Consider the following 12,362-nt stretch of genomic DNA (forward strand, 5'->3'; position numbering starts at 1 on the left):
AATATTTGTCCTTGCTGTCTCTTTACAATGAATAAATTATCCTGCAGTGCCTTGGGAATTGCTGAATAATAGAGAACTTTTTATCTCATCTGTGGTGTTAGGCTTGCACATGGTCTGACTTAGAAAGGTGACAGAGTGAGTGACGAAGCAGTAAAGGGGGGGAGTCGTACGCAGAAGAAAGTTGGTGGACATGTGGCAGTCTCTTCTTGTGAAAAAGTCAGTGGGTGATCCTGCGCAGTAAATACTGCTGTACAGTCAGATATAATTTGTGGTAGAGTAGCTGGTGAATTAAATGTGCTTGTGTTGAAAAAGATGATATGAAATGCAGGATTAAAATTATACATTTGAGCAACATAAGAAAAATGTTTTTACAGAACATTAATTGTAGTCATTTACTGTACATATAATAAAGAGTCTTGAATCTCCAATCTGTTGGACGATTTATCAATATCGGATTTTATTTCACTCCAATTGCCTCCAAAAAAACATTATCTTTTGGCTCAAGGGTTGAAATATCTCTGTGACACAAATGGACTTCAGTAAATACACTTTATTCCATCCGAAAAACTATTTTGCGCTGAGGTGGAACACTGCTCTTTACGGTCTATGAAAAACCAGTCAATAGCAACCAGTGGGAGGCAGGAGTGGAACTGGTTTAAAGGGCGGTGATGTGGGAGGTAAACTGACTAATGCAGATACAGAAGTTGGTCATGTGGGAGGTAAACTGGTTACAGATAATAACATTTAACACATAGGGTCCCACCTGCTGCTCTCGCAGGGGGCCGTGCTCCAGATGGCCAGTGATTGCTTTCACACAGGCCCAAGAAAGAAACACTAACAGGTCCCGTTTGTGCTCCTAGTGGGAGTTTGTCTGGTGCTGGTTGTGGGTTTGCATGAGTATATACTGTATGTGTGGGTGCATGAAAGTTCCTCTGCCAACACATACAGATTCAGGAAAGTTTAGTTATAGTTTCCTTTACCAGTCTTGTGATGATAAAAATGTAGTCCAGTTACCATCATTGCAGTATTTCACTAGTTTGAAATCAGAAGTCCACATATATGGGTCATTTAATGTAGGAAATACTAACATGACCATAATGATTCTCTTTTGATGCAGATGAAGCAGAACTCTCTCCTTCAGTGTTTTCAGATTAAGTTACATTAATGGCAACGCAAATGAACAACACAAAATAGCAAATATTTCAGAGGCACCTGACTTTTGGGGCGATGGAGCAGATAAATTATAAGCAGAAAAAAAAGAAAAGATGGGATCAGCCTCAAGGAATGACGATCTGGTCCTTGTGCTTTTCAAAAAGAAAAAAAAGGATGAAAAATTGTAGAATTGAGAACTTGGTGAGTGTCACTGCTTGGCTCAGGAGCTTAAATTGTACCACAGCCATCTCAGGACATATTTCAGAATGTTTAATGGACAGTTTGATGAACTGCAGCAACAGCTGGCGCAAAGATAATAGGTTTTTCTTGAGCACTTAATATGACGAAGGTCCCATTTGATAGCTCTGCACATTTGGCTCATTCCTTTTCTTCGACAGCTGTGTCACCAGTTTCTTGATCCTACAATCAAATCAGCTACATTACATTATTTAAAAAAAAAAATAACTGAGTGAAAGACAAATGTTTTAAATAAAATACAAATAAACTTTCTATCAGCCTGGACTGAGGGAGAAGTTGCTCTATTACTATTGCTTCAACATGGGATTAAGATTGTAGGCCTTTGTCCCACAAATAAAAGCAGCAATATCACTCAGTGAAATTCCGTCATTGATGTTAAAGCTTGCATTGAGTGGAGACAGGTTCAAAAATAATGTGCAAATTATTTGCACAGTATAAACGTGTGGTGTGCAAATGCGATTAATCTTTATTCAAAGATGATTGAATCTGTAAAATCATTTGTTGCTTGCAATCAAGATTCTGCATGCTCTAGCTCTTTTTCCTTTCCATTAAATAACCTTAAAATCAAGAATTCATTAGGAGTATATTCCACTCTGTTATTGCACATTTGAATGCCCTGCTGACTTTCAGTAATTAGACCGATCATCCTGTTGTGAAGGTCGTGTTGTCTTTGCATCGCACAGTTAAACACTGAAATACTACTTTTTTTTGTCAATACCTTTGATTTTCATAGCCATCTTAAGAATGTAACATACATACACAGAGCAATGGTTCATAACTGCTGTGAAAAGACTTACTTGGAGACGTGGGACAAAGATCTAGTCTCGTAATTGCTGTAGTTGCAGATCACTTCAGTATGAAGGAGAAACAACTTCAGCAAACAAAGTTCAGTGAATTTGCATACTATTGTTTTAATCTATGTGAACCAGCAGAGCACACTTAAACAAAAAGAGGGAAGCTTGTAAAGACCTATCATAAAGTAAAATCTGAATTTTCTGATTTGATACAGAATGTGGTCAAATAACAGATTTGAGGGCTTAGATCAACGTGATTGGTCCAGTTTTATTTTCTGAAACTTTTGTATTACACACATGCAAAATGTCAACTCTGCATCTGTCAGTTTGCTTTGACAGCATTAAATCTGTTTACTTTCCACTCCTGACGTGTTTACCAGTGTCCACACAGCCGCAGCTGTTATGTCCTCACATCTCCTGACAGATCCGGTGTTGCTCAGACTGAGGTAGTGCTGCCTCTTGAATGTGATTATGATCACATCTCTCTTAAAATGCTTCCCTACAGGTTGTAAGTGAAAGGAGACCAGAAAACCTGACTCTTTTTTTTTTTGTTTAAACTGTCTATGAGAACCAAACCCTATATAGCTGCTCCACGCTTCGTCTGCCCTCCTGTTCATGCGAGCAGAAAGAGCGAGTCTGGAGGAGTCGTGATGCCCATCTCAATGAACACGAGGGGGTGGGGGGGTGGACAAAAAGGGAGGTGATGCACAAAGCAGAGGAGAGATATTGCAAGTTGTAGCATCCACAGGGAAACCTAGAGGGACATTTATCAAAAAAGTGAGGGTGAACAGGAAGGAGCCGAGTCTCGAGGAATCGTGACGCTCATCTTAATGTGGCGTGCTAGAAAGATTTCAAGGAGGAAAACTACAGTTTGAATCATGCCCCTGCCACAGCAGTGCTGTAAAGCTGTTGTTGAAGTCATCTCTCAAGAAGCAGGTTTCCTTTTCTCAGCCAATAACCAGGATTAACAAATGTCCTTTTTTTTTTTTTCCCCTTATACATTTCCGCAGAGTACAAACGTAAAGCAGTGCATCCAATTATAATGAAACCGTGGTACTTCTCAAAGTCAAGTGGTTGTGCTGCCTCAGCAGAAAAAAAAATAAAATAAAAGTATAGTGACCTTCAAGTACCATTTCAGATACGAGCCAGTTGTACGTGTGAGCTTCAAACAAGCTTTTATTAAAACTCATGGACACTAGTGGACAGTCATCTTAGATTTGGTACTGGAGCAGATTTTGCCTCCTCAGTCAGAATCACTTCTCTGCTCGAGACGACAGCCCTCTGGTCTGAGGAAACTCTGCTCCCCACAGCTCTCCCTGCAAGAGTAGAAAGGAAATTGCAACCGTCACTTTGGATTTGTGTATCTTTTCAATCATGCTTAAAGATACATTTTATAAAACATTCTGGTTTCAAGGATTTGCTTTCCACTCACTGCCACTATAATCATCTTTACTCACGTTGTCGGTGGCATGGCTGTTCACAAGACTGGGTGCTGCTGGGATAACACACTACCGATGCACAGTGGATAAACACCTAAAAAGCATGAATGTGGCATATTTAAAGCAATAAACCAGGGTTTACAGTGAAGTTACTGATTGATGTTAATGAGTTCAACTGTACCGTTTCTTTCTGTGGGGTATAGGTGTCCTGAGCCACAAATGCAAACATCTGAATAATGAAACGTTTGTAGTGTGATGGGTATTGAAGCCCAGAGGAGCTGTCCACAGGCACCATTGTGGTCAAGTAACGGTCATCATGGTAGGGACACCTGGAGCAAAGAAGATCTCATGTTACAAAACCAAGTTGCTGAAAGGTTTATTAAAATACTAATTTGTTGGAGTTTTAATATACCCATTATTCAGAAGGTCCCATCGTGGCAGACTGTTGGGATTAGGAGTGGAGGTGGCCCAGCAGTGCTCCAGGTTCAAGATGATGTTTGGGTCAGACCGCTCCAGGATGTGCACTTCGACGTACACAGGTTCCCTCAGCACTTTAGTGACAGGATAGTCAGCTGCAGTGTAGAATGAAGTATACGCCACCTTATCTGGAAACAAGCTCAGTTTTAATATAAACAGACAAAAAATTGTATCTGTGTCGCAGGTGTTCTAAAGCTCTACCACTCACCCTCCACACACCCCTTTGAGTAACACTGTCCGTTACCCAGCCTGAGCTCCACTCTTAGGAGTCCAGCAGCAGCCACTGGCACAGGTGGAGGAAGATCATTCACCTCCATGACAAGAGCCTCCACAGCTGAGTCGGAGTAGCGACACTGGAACAACAACCTGTTGGACAGTGTGAGCAATTACCCAACATCTCACACAACCTCACCGCATATATATAATTTATATGAACTCACTCGAAGTGACTGTCCCTGGTGATTGAGCCTCTGGGGCCAACTCCCACTTCATATGAAGATGACATGTGGTTTTCATACACCACGTAACCATCTTCTTCCTGCAGTGGAAAGATAAGTGTAGCAAGGTAGGCAACTAAAACAACTGAGATGTCTTTTGGGTCATTTATCAAGTAAAAATGCCTCTTTTTTCTGCTTTTTGCATTTAATGGAACATGTTTGCGAGGAAGGTTCCACTCCAGTTTTTGTATCTTTAGGTTGTTTGCACCCTTTGGCTGGTTGGTCAGTAGGATTATGCAAAAACTCAGATTTCCACAAAACACTGGTTAAGAAAGAAGCTTAATTTCCTTACTTTAATGGCATCCAATTTTCACAAATTTCTCAGAGAATAATTCATGGATTTTTGATATCTTCTGGGTCTTTGAGCTGCAATCTGAAGCAGCTAAATTCATTTAATGTGACTGTTGGGACTTGGCAGCAGTATGCACTTTACTGAGTAGTTTCATTTGTGCAGGATCTTATACGTAGAACCACCACTGAGAGTCCTAAGGAACTAATCATCTGTTGCATCCCTAAAACATTAGGCCACGGCATCAAATCAATAACCCAACTTCTTCTCCACACACACCATAATTGTAGTACCACATGCAGTCATAGGGAACTGGAAGATGGCAAAGGCAGCAGTGAAGTCTACAGGGTTACAGGATGGGTCGTTATTTTCCAATAGGCTGATTGAATCCACATCTATGTGAGGCAAGGTGGCATCTCGAGCCACCACCACCACAAACTGGCCATCCCTGGTGCACTGCACGGTCACTGGGAAAGAGGAAAATAAGATCCACGTTTATCTTTTAGTGTTTGTTTTTATCTCTCACCATGCCGTGGTTGTATGAGTAACAGAAACTGCACATACCTGCTTTCCCATAGTAGCACTGCCGCCCATTAAAGCAACAGTTTATGTGCTCACACTGCACGGCTTCAATGTCTGGATTCCCACACTGAATCTTCTTACTATCCTCCACCTGGCACTTGTCAGAGGGAGCAGTGTTTGGAGGAACCTTTTGCTGCTGAGGCAGCAGAGACAGAAAATGAGACTGATGCTGCTGCTGAAGTGGTGTCCAGTAACCCTGGGCAGTAACATCCCAAACCAACACAACAACCACACCAAACAGACTCTTGAAAAGCTCCATGTTGGTGTTGACCAGAACTGCAGCAACACGTTCAGACACAGGCTTTTGTACCCGACTGATGAGTGAGGCTTGCTGCCTCTCGTCATTAGGAGCCAATCGTGTGGCAGCCCTGTAGAGCTAATCAGCTGTGGGCTGACAGGTGGAACTCATTGTCTGCTCATCTATCTGAGAAAAGACTGTTGAGTCAAAGCTGTGTTTACAGAAGCTGATTGTCTTTACCTTGACCCAAAACAAACCTGCTGCATTATGTCTTTTGCTGCCTCCCATTCACTGTACCTGTATAGAATCATTCCTTAAATTCTGCTTTTCATTTACACAGATGTATGGGCGGTACACCCAGGAGCTGGGTGTGTATGCCAAGGAGGAAGCTGCCCGCCTGCGGGATGGAGGAGGAGTGCGGGATGGCGGAGGACTGCGGAGGAACACCAGTGTTCGTAGTCGTGCTGCAGATCTGCTGGAGTATGAGAAACACCCCTGTGCTAAGTGCCATTGTAAGTGATGCTCGTGTAACAACCCCTCATCTTTAGTGTACTTGCAGGGTGCAGGTTGTGTGGTGCAGAGACGTGTCCTGAAGGTGAGACCAAAGCTGTGAACAAATCTGGTGTGAGTGTAGTCCTGTAGCAGCAGACTGCAGCGCTCCGGCAAGTGTTAAAGTTGTGTGAAAACACAGCGTCTCTGAAGTACAGCAGACACACGGGAGCAGGAGGGGATGTGAGCAGGATTAAATGTGACTGATGTGAGCAATGACCTCCAGCCAACAGGGCTGTCTCAATGTCAGGCCAAGACAGCCCCCTCTGCTGGCTGCCAGTGGCTCATTGTTTGCATGCCTGTGTGTGTGCAGAGATGTTTGCTTTGCTCTGAGTGCATTTTTGTTTGTGTGAGCAGAACTCTGATCTGAACTGTCAGATTATTTTATGTCTAGTCTTCCCAGATGACGACTGCAGATAAGGGAGTAGCACCAGAAAACAGAGTCCCACTTGAGACTGATGCACTCGACATTAATGGAGTGTAGGATTGTGTGTGTGAGTGTGTGTGTGCACATCCACCATTACTTTATTTTATTCACACTTTGACCTTCATAACCTTCATTAATGCACATTTGAGAAATAAAAACAATTCACAGTGAGCTCTGGGGATGAGTTACAACAATGGTAAAAACAGACATTATTTTTTTATATTTTTGTCAATGTCAATTTTCAAAGCTGTTAGTTCTGCATATTAAGTCCCCCTCACTTCCACTGTATTGATGTGGAAGAAACTTATAAATGGAAATGAAAACCTGATTAATTAAACCCAAATTACTGCCTGGTTATAGAAGACTAGAGAAGAGGAAGAAAATGTGTTGGATTTTGGTTTGAGCTGAATCGTGTTATCCATTTAAGTTTAACAGTTTAACAAAAGTACCAAAAAAAAAGTCTTTCTTTCAGATTTAAGATGATAAATCTGCTTAAAAATCCCAAAAATTATTAAGTTTTTCAATCCTCTCCTCCATCAAAGTAATCCTGTTAGGTTGTCGGTAGGATACATCAGTGGGTACACAGCGCAGACAAGTACTGCTGATAAGTACTTCAGCATACTTCTAAAGGTATAAAGAAATTGAGGCTCAAGTTTTAGCCAAAGTGGCAACAAACCATACAAACACGTTGGTTTGTGAGCTGCTATTTTAAAGCCTCGACTTTGGCATTTTGTCCAGTGCCAACAAGTAACTATATTTGGAGGAGTGGGTGGTGGGGCCTGATTGAGAGCTCGGGGACACTGCACACCCACCTACACCTGCCGTCTGCACCCGGTGGATGGCACAGACGCGATCAGAGCATCCAGGCCCTAATGCACATGGTGCCTCATCTGTCTGACTCTAAATGAGACCATCACTTACAAAATAAAAATCATGCTGTATTGATGAAGACTTGAAACTAAATGTTTACTGACGTTTTCAATCAAGTGAGAAGTATCGGGTCCATTTCTCCTATAAAAATGCTTTTCTTCATCATTGGAGTCGCCAATATATATGTGTATCATGACGTAGAGACACCTCAAACAGTTGACTCTGAAAGTTTGCATTAATGTATCTAAGAACAGTCTAATCCTAATATAATTTAGTTTAGAGTTTAAAAAAACACATTTAAGTGTGTAGTTTCTTTTTAAATACAAAAATCAATACATTACATTAAGAAATGTGACGAGGAGAGAGAAAGACTCTGCCTTTACTTGTTTGTTTTCACACAAGTGAGTAAGCGTGGCGGTTTTCCATTTCTGCCTCCCTGCCCTTGTTAGTAGTGATCTGATTAAAGCTCGATTGCACCACAGGTGAAAGCTACACTATATCAGGTCAGCCTCGCTCGCTGGCGGGCTGTAATGGCAGCCATTTAAAACAATCACTCTCAGATCAGGAGCCAGCCAGAGTGATGTGTTTGCTGCTCGCTGTCTGCCTGCTGCGTGTGCTCGTAGATCAAGAGGTGTTTGTATTTTTAGGCCCGTCTTCAGATTGACGCTCTGGCCGGACAGGTTCTGCTTTTTGTTGTTTGTGTTAGGTAATGTGTGAGGACAGAACCTTTTAGGTTTGGTGGAAGTGGGAGTTTTAGTGTTTTCCTTTCGTGTATCAGTGTGTGGGAACAGCATCTCTGTGGGTGATGGACTACAAGTATGTGCCTCACTTCACGTCAGCAGTTGAAGCTGCAGCGTTCAAACACGGCAGCCTACACATGCAGCTAAAGGCTGTGCTGCCGGTCGTGACTGAGATCTGCGAACTTAAAAACCTGCCGCTGCCTCACTCGTGCTTATTTTGGCTCATGAAGAGAGTCTCTCTGGGATCTCATTACTGACGTTCTCTTGTGTACTCGCACCATCACATGTTATGTTTGTCAGGTGATGCAATGCAGGGCGAGCAGAGGTGAAGAAAATGCCTGGCATTGAAAGTGATTTCATTACGGGATCATGAGGAGACATCTGCGAAAGCCACTGAGCCTGCGGATGTGAACTCGAGCCAAAATGCACACAGAAGTATGCAAGATGCCAGACAAAAAGTGTGTGTGTGTGTGTGTGAAGGATACAATGGGACTTTTCCCAACCTCTCTCACATGGGAATGTCCAGTGAACTTTGAAATAATCATGAAGGCTTTTGGTCTAATTTGAACAGATTTACTTCTAAAAAATAAATCTGTGTCCACTGTGTGAGTGGTTTGTCGGCACGTGCATGTTCTCTGGTGGCAACTTGCCATTCAGCAGGTGGCTTGGCAATTGTGCCCCACTTCTCTCTAGAGACCCAGCATTCTCCCGGACCCTGAATCCTGCAGAAAAACTGCACTGTCTGTCCTTCACACCTCTGCTCCGGCGATAGCCAGTGACAGGAGGCTTTACATTTGTGTGTTGTCCGTTCCTTTTCTTGTGAACATGCTATCTCAAGAACACCTGGAGGCGATTCAACCTTGACCTCTATGTGTCTCACTTTGTATGTATTGGAGGTCTGTTGCACAAGATAATCTATATATGGATTTGGCTACTATGGTAAAACTTACAGTGCTTATGGAATAGTTGACAGGCAGCAGAGTCCGCCTGATGCGTAGTCCTGTCTCTCTCTCTTTCCTGTCCCCTTACCCAGTTGACAGTTTTCTCCATGACGAACGTAAATGAGTTCCAAGCAGGACTATCAAAAAATGATATTCCTATGAAATATGAATCTAGCAAATGTGTTAGTAGCACATTTTTAGCTTCTCTGGGGACTGACACATCTATGACTGCTCTGGATATTGAAGTGAATTCCAGGCAGTTTGGCAGTGTCCGCAGACAGGAGGGAGGAAATGAGTCCAGCGATGCTTCTTTTAGCTGACCCAACTCAGAGTTATGGATTGTAATGTAAGAGTATCATTTATAACTGTGACCCAGCTATGTTTTGTCTCCATATTCTCATATTTGAGGTGGATGATGATAAAGTGATGCTTCTCTCATCATACTCACCACATAATAACCTCCTCTGGCCTCTGCCTGGTAAATACATAATATATCTCTGTGCACGCTGCTCATTGTGTTAATCAACCCCTGATTTACAAAGCAAGAGGATGATTGATTGTTTCCCCGTCTTAATTTGTCCTCATAAATAATTGGGAGGATTCATGCACAATCATGGTGCGGTGGAACAGTGGTTTGCACTGTCTTGGGTTTGAACCGTCCAACTAAGGCCTCTCTGTGTGATGTTTGTATGTTCTCCCCATTTCTTTCCTGGGTTTTCTCTGGTAACTTTGTTTTTCAGTTTGAAGCCATACAAAAAGCTATATATACGTAATAATGAAGAAGATATAATGACTATACTGTTATAATATAATTGAGAAAATATTAATAGATAAAAAGAATTCAGTTTAATATTGATGTAAAAATCATTTGAATCCGGTGTGAAATAAATCGGTCCTGCTCACTGATCTGTGACATTCTGCAATGGTGTAATTAAAGTGAGAGCTATCACAGAATGGTGATTTTATATATATAAATATGAAATGTATTATTAATATACATCAGACAATTTACTCTATATGGTCATATTGCCCCTATCTTGTCTGTCTACATTTTTAATTAAATGTACCATATGTGTTCTCAGATTATGTTTGTGATTGATGTAGTCAATGCATAGCAGTGTGCACATAAAGCACTTTGAATTGCTTATGTGTGTAGTATACTTCTTTGGCCTAAATACTTATGCCCTTCTCCTTCCTCTCTGACACTGCTCGTTCTCTAACGTTTATCTGCCGGCCCATCACATGTTCATGTTTAATTTCTGAAAGTTTTCTCTTTGTTTCCTTCTTCTCCTCTTTCTTGTCTCCATGCCCTCAGTGTGTGCGTCTCGCTGCCAGAAGTTCCTGATCTCCCGGGTGGGGGAGGACTGGATCTTCCTCATTCTGCTGGGGCTGCTCATGGCTCTGGTCAGCTGGGTCATGGACTATGCCATTGCCTTCTGCCAAGAAGGTAAGAGAGAGACAGAGAGCCAGAATGAGAGAACGAGAGCAAGCGAAGGAGGCATTAGTGAGACAGATGGTCTGGATTTCAGACTGTTCTCAAAGAGGCAATGAAGTTGTGAAAGAACAAAGTATTTATCCATGAGAGGCCATGTTCTAAAATGAACATCTAAGAGGCACTGACATGCATTGTATGACTGGCATGCTGCATCAGGATCTTGAATAATAATAATGCAATCAATCAATTCAATTCATAACAGTTTTTATACATGTACCAATTTCAGCAGTGATAATCAATTATCTCTATGCTGAGATTTTGGGTTTTAAAAGCAAATTGTACCTACCTACATTTTTATATTTAAGTTTCAAGTTGTTTTTTTCATCATGGTTATTTGTCTATTTAAAAACAATATTGAGTAATTTCCACTTTTTTCCTAATTCCCAATTTTCTTCACCTTTCTTTCTCCTCTTCCTCTCTTTGATAAAAACGAGTGAACTGCTCGTTATAAACAGGCCTGTTTTGAATGGGCTGTTGTTTCGCCTGTGGTAATGCTGGTTTCAGCTTTCTTTCTGAAACAGTAAAAGTGACCTGCAGTATCTGAGCGGCAAGTACAGGCGACACTTGCACTGATGAATCCCAACCGGTGCTGCTACAGAGTGCTGGTCACCTGTTTATTCTAATTTCATTAACATTGAATGTTTCACGTGTCCAAATCTCAACAATACACATGCACAAGTGTGAAGCACATAAAATGAATGGTACTCAAAGTATGCAAGCCACATACAGACAGACAGACATTTCTGGAATTGACCAAATACTGAATGAGGATAGAGCAGTATGAATAAAGCAGAGAGTACAAAGAAGTGATGGAGAAAATCACGTGAATCTGGCAAATGTGGGAACTGGGAATTAAACTGTAACTGTGTGATGAAGTGACTTAAATGTGTGTATGTGCAGCACAGAAGTGGATGTATGGTGGACTGGACAGTAACATGCTTCTGCAATACATCGCCTGGGTCACCTACCCTGTAGTGCTCATCACTTTCTCCGCGGGGTTCACACAGATCCTCGCGCCTCAGGCTGTGGGTAAGACACACACACACACACACACACACACACAAAATTTATCTGCACAAACATATGTATTCATATCTCTAATTCCTGGTCATATATCTGTGTTTGAATAATGTAATTGGTCCTACATTGCACCATAAGGCTTCCAAGGACATGTGCTGTACGTTTCTTCGGGGTCACGTCTGCAGCAAATCCATAAAATATACCTCTGATGAGATGTGCATACAGACAGCTGCATGAATATCAATCAGCTTTTCCCCTCACACCCCCTCCTGCTCTTCATTTATTCTACTCATCCCTCTCTCTCTTTGTAATTGGTCTTTTTCATCTCTTCTTTTCTCCCCACTCCATCATCGCGCCTGGCATCTCCTTTGTTTCTTCCTCTCGCAGGTTCAGGCATTCCTGAGATGAAGACAATACTGAGGGGGGTGGTCCTGAAGGAGTATCTGACCTTTAAAACGTTTGTGGCCAAAGTCATCGGCCTGACCTGCGCCCTGGGCAGCGGGATGCCCCTGGGGAAGGAGGTAGACTGTTTTTGTCTTTAATCTCCTCCAATATCTCCACAGTCCTCTTGGCTGCACAAATTACATAAGACAG

The 12,362-nt window shown here is 42.0% G+C and overlaps 2 protein-coding genes across 7 annotated transcripts in view; one reads left to right on the plus strand and one right to left on the minus strand.

The window, feature by feature from the left end:
* The window catches only part of clcn2a (chloride channel, voltage-sensitive 2a), a 35,208-nt gene that overhangs the window by 8,686 nt on the left and 14,160 nt on the right, over positions 1-12,362 (plus strand). For 5 of the 6 annotated variants that reach the window (XM_069511760.1, XM_069511758.1, XM_069511755.1 and 2 more), the window contains exons 2-5: positions 6,067-6,238; positions 10,569-10,700; positions 11,649-11,777; positions 12,156-12,289. In XM_069511760.1, coding sequence (XP_069367861.1) covers positions 6,067-6,238; positions 10,569-10,700; positions 11,649-11,777; positions 12,156-12,289 — 567 coding nt within the window. Of the gene's footprint in view, positions 1-6,066; positions 6,239-10,568; positions 10,701-11,648; positions 11,778-12,155; positions 12,290-12,362 lie in introns of those variants that run through there. The other variant, XM_069511761.1, reaches the window with a different exon arrangement.
* Positions 3,363-5,783, minus strand: LOC109640155 (zona pellucida sperm-binding protein 4-like). Its single transcript, XM_069511764.1, has 8 exons — positions 5,471-5,783; positions 5,186-5,373; positions 4,561-4,658; positions 4,329-4,486; positions 4,056-4,248; positions 3,825-3,972; positions 3,662-3,737; positions 3,363-3,520 (listed from the first exon to the last, which is right to left on the minus strand). Exons 1-8 carry the CDS (start codon positions 5,745-5,747, stop codon positions 3,411-3,413), a joined length of 1,248 nt encoding a protein of 415 aa, XP_069367865.1. The 5' UTR covers positions 5,748-5,783; the 3' UTR covers positions 3,363-3,410.

The sequence above is a fragment of the Paralichthys olivaceus genome, chromosome 16 (assembly GCF_024713975.1).
Source record: "Paralichthys olivaceus isolate ysfri-2021 chromosome 16, ASM2471397v2, whole genome shotgun sequence".
NCBI classification, from domain to species: domain Eukaryota; kingdom Metazoa; phylum Chordata; class Actinopteri; order Pleuronectiformes; family Paralichthyidae; genus Paralichthys; species Paralichthys olivaceus.

Coding starts and splice junctions, on each gene's coding strand:
- LOC109640155 (XM_069511764.1), bottom strand. CDS start 5,747: ATGGAGCTTTTCAAGAGTCTGTTTGGTGTGGTTGTTGTGTTGGTTTGG. Junction 4,249..4,328: donor CTCAAAGGGGTGTGTGGAGG/GTGAGTGGTAGA, acceptor GCTTGTTTCCAG/ATAAGGTGGCGTATACTTCA. Junction 3,738..3,824: donor ATACCCCACAGAAAGAAACG/GTACAGTTGAAC, acceptor CATGCTTTTTAG/GTGTTTATCCACTGTGCATC.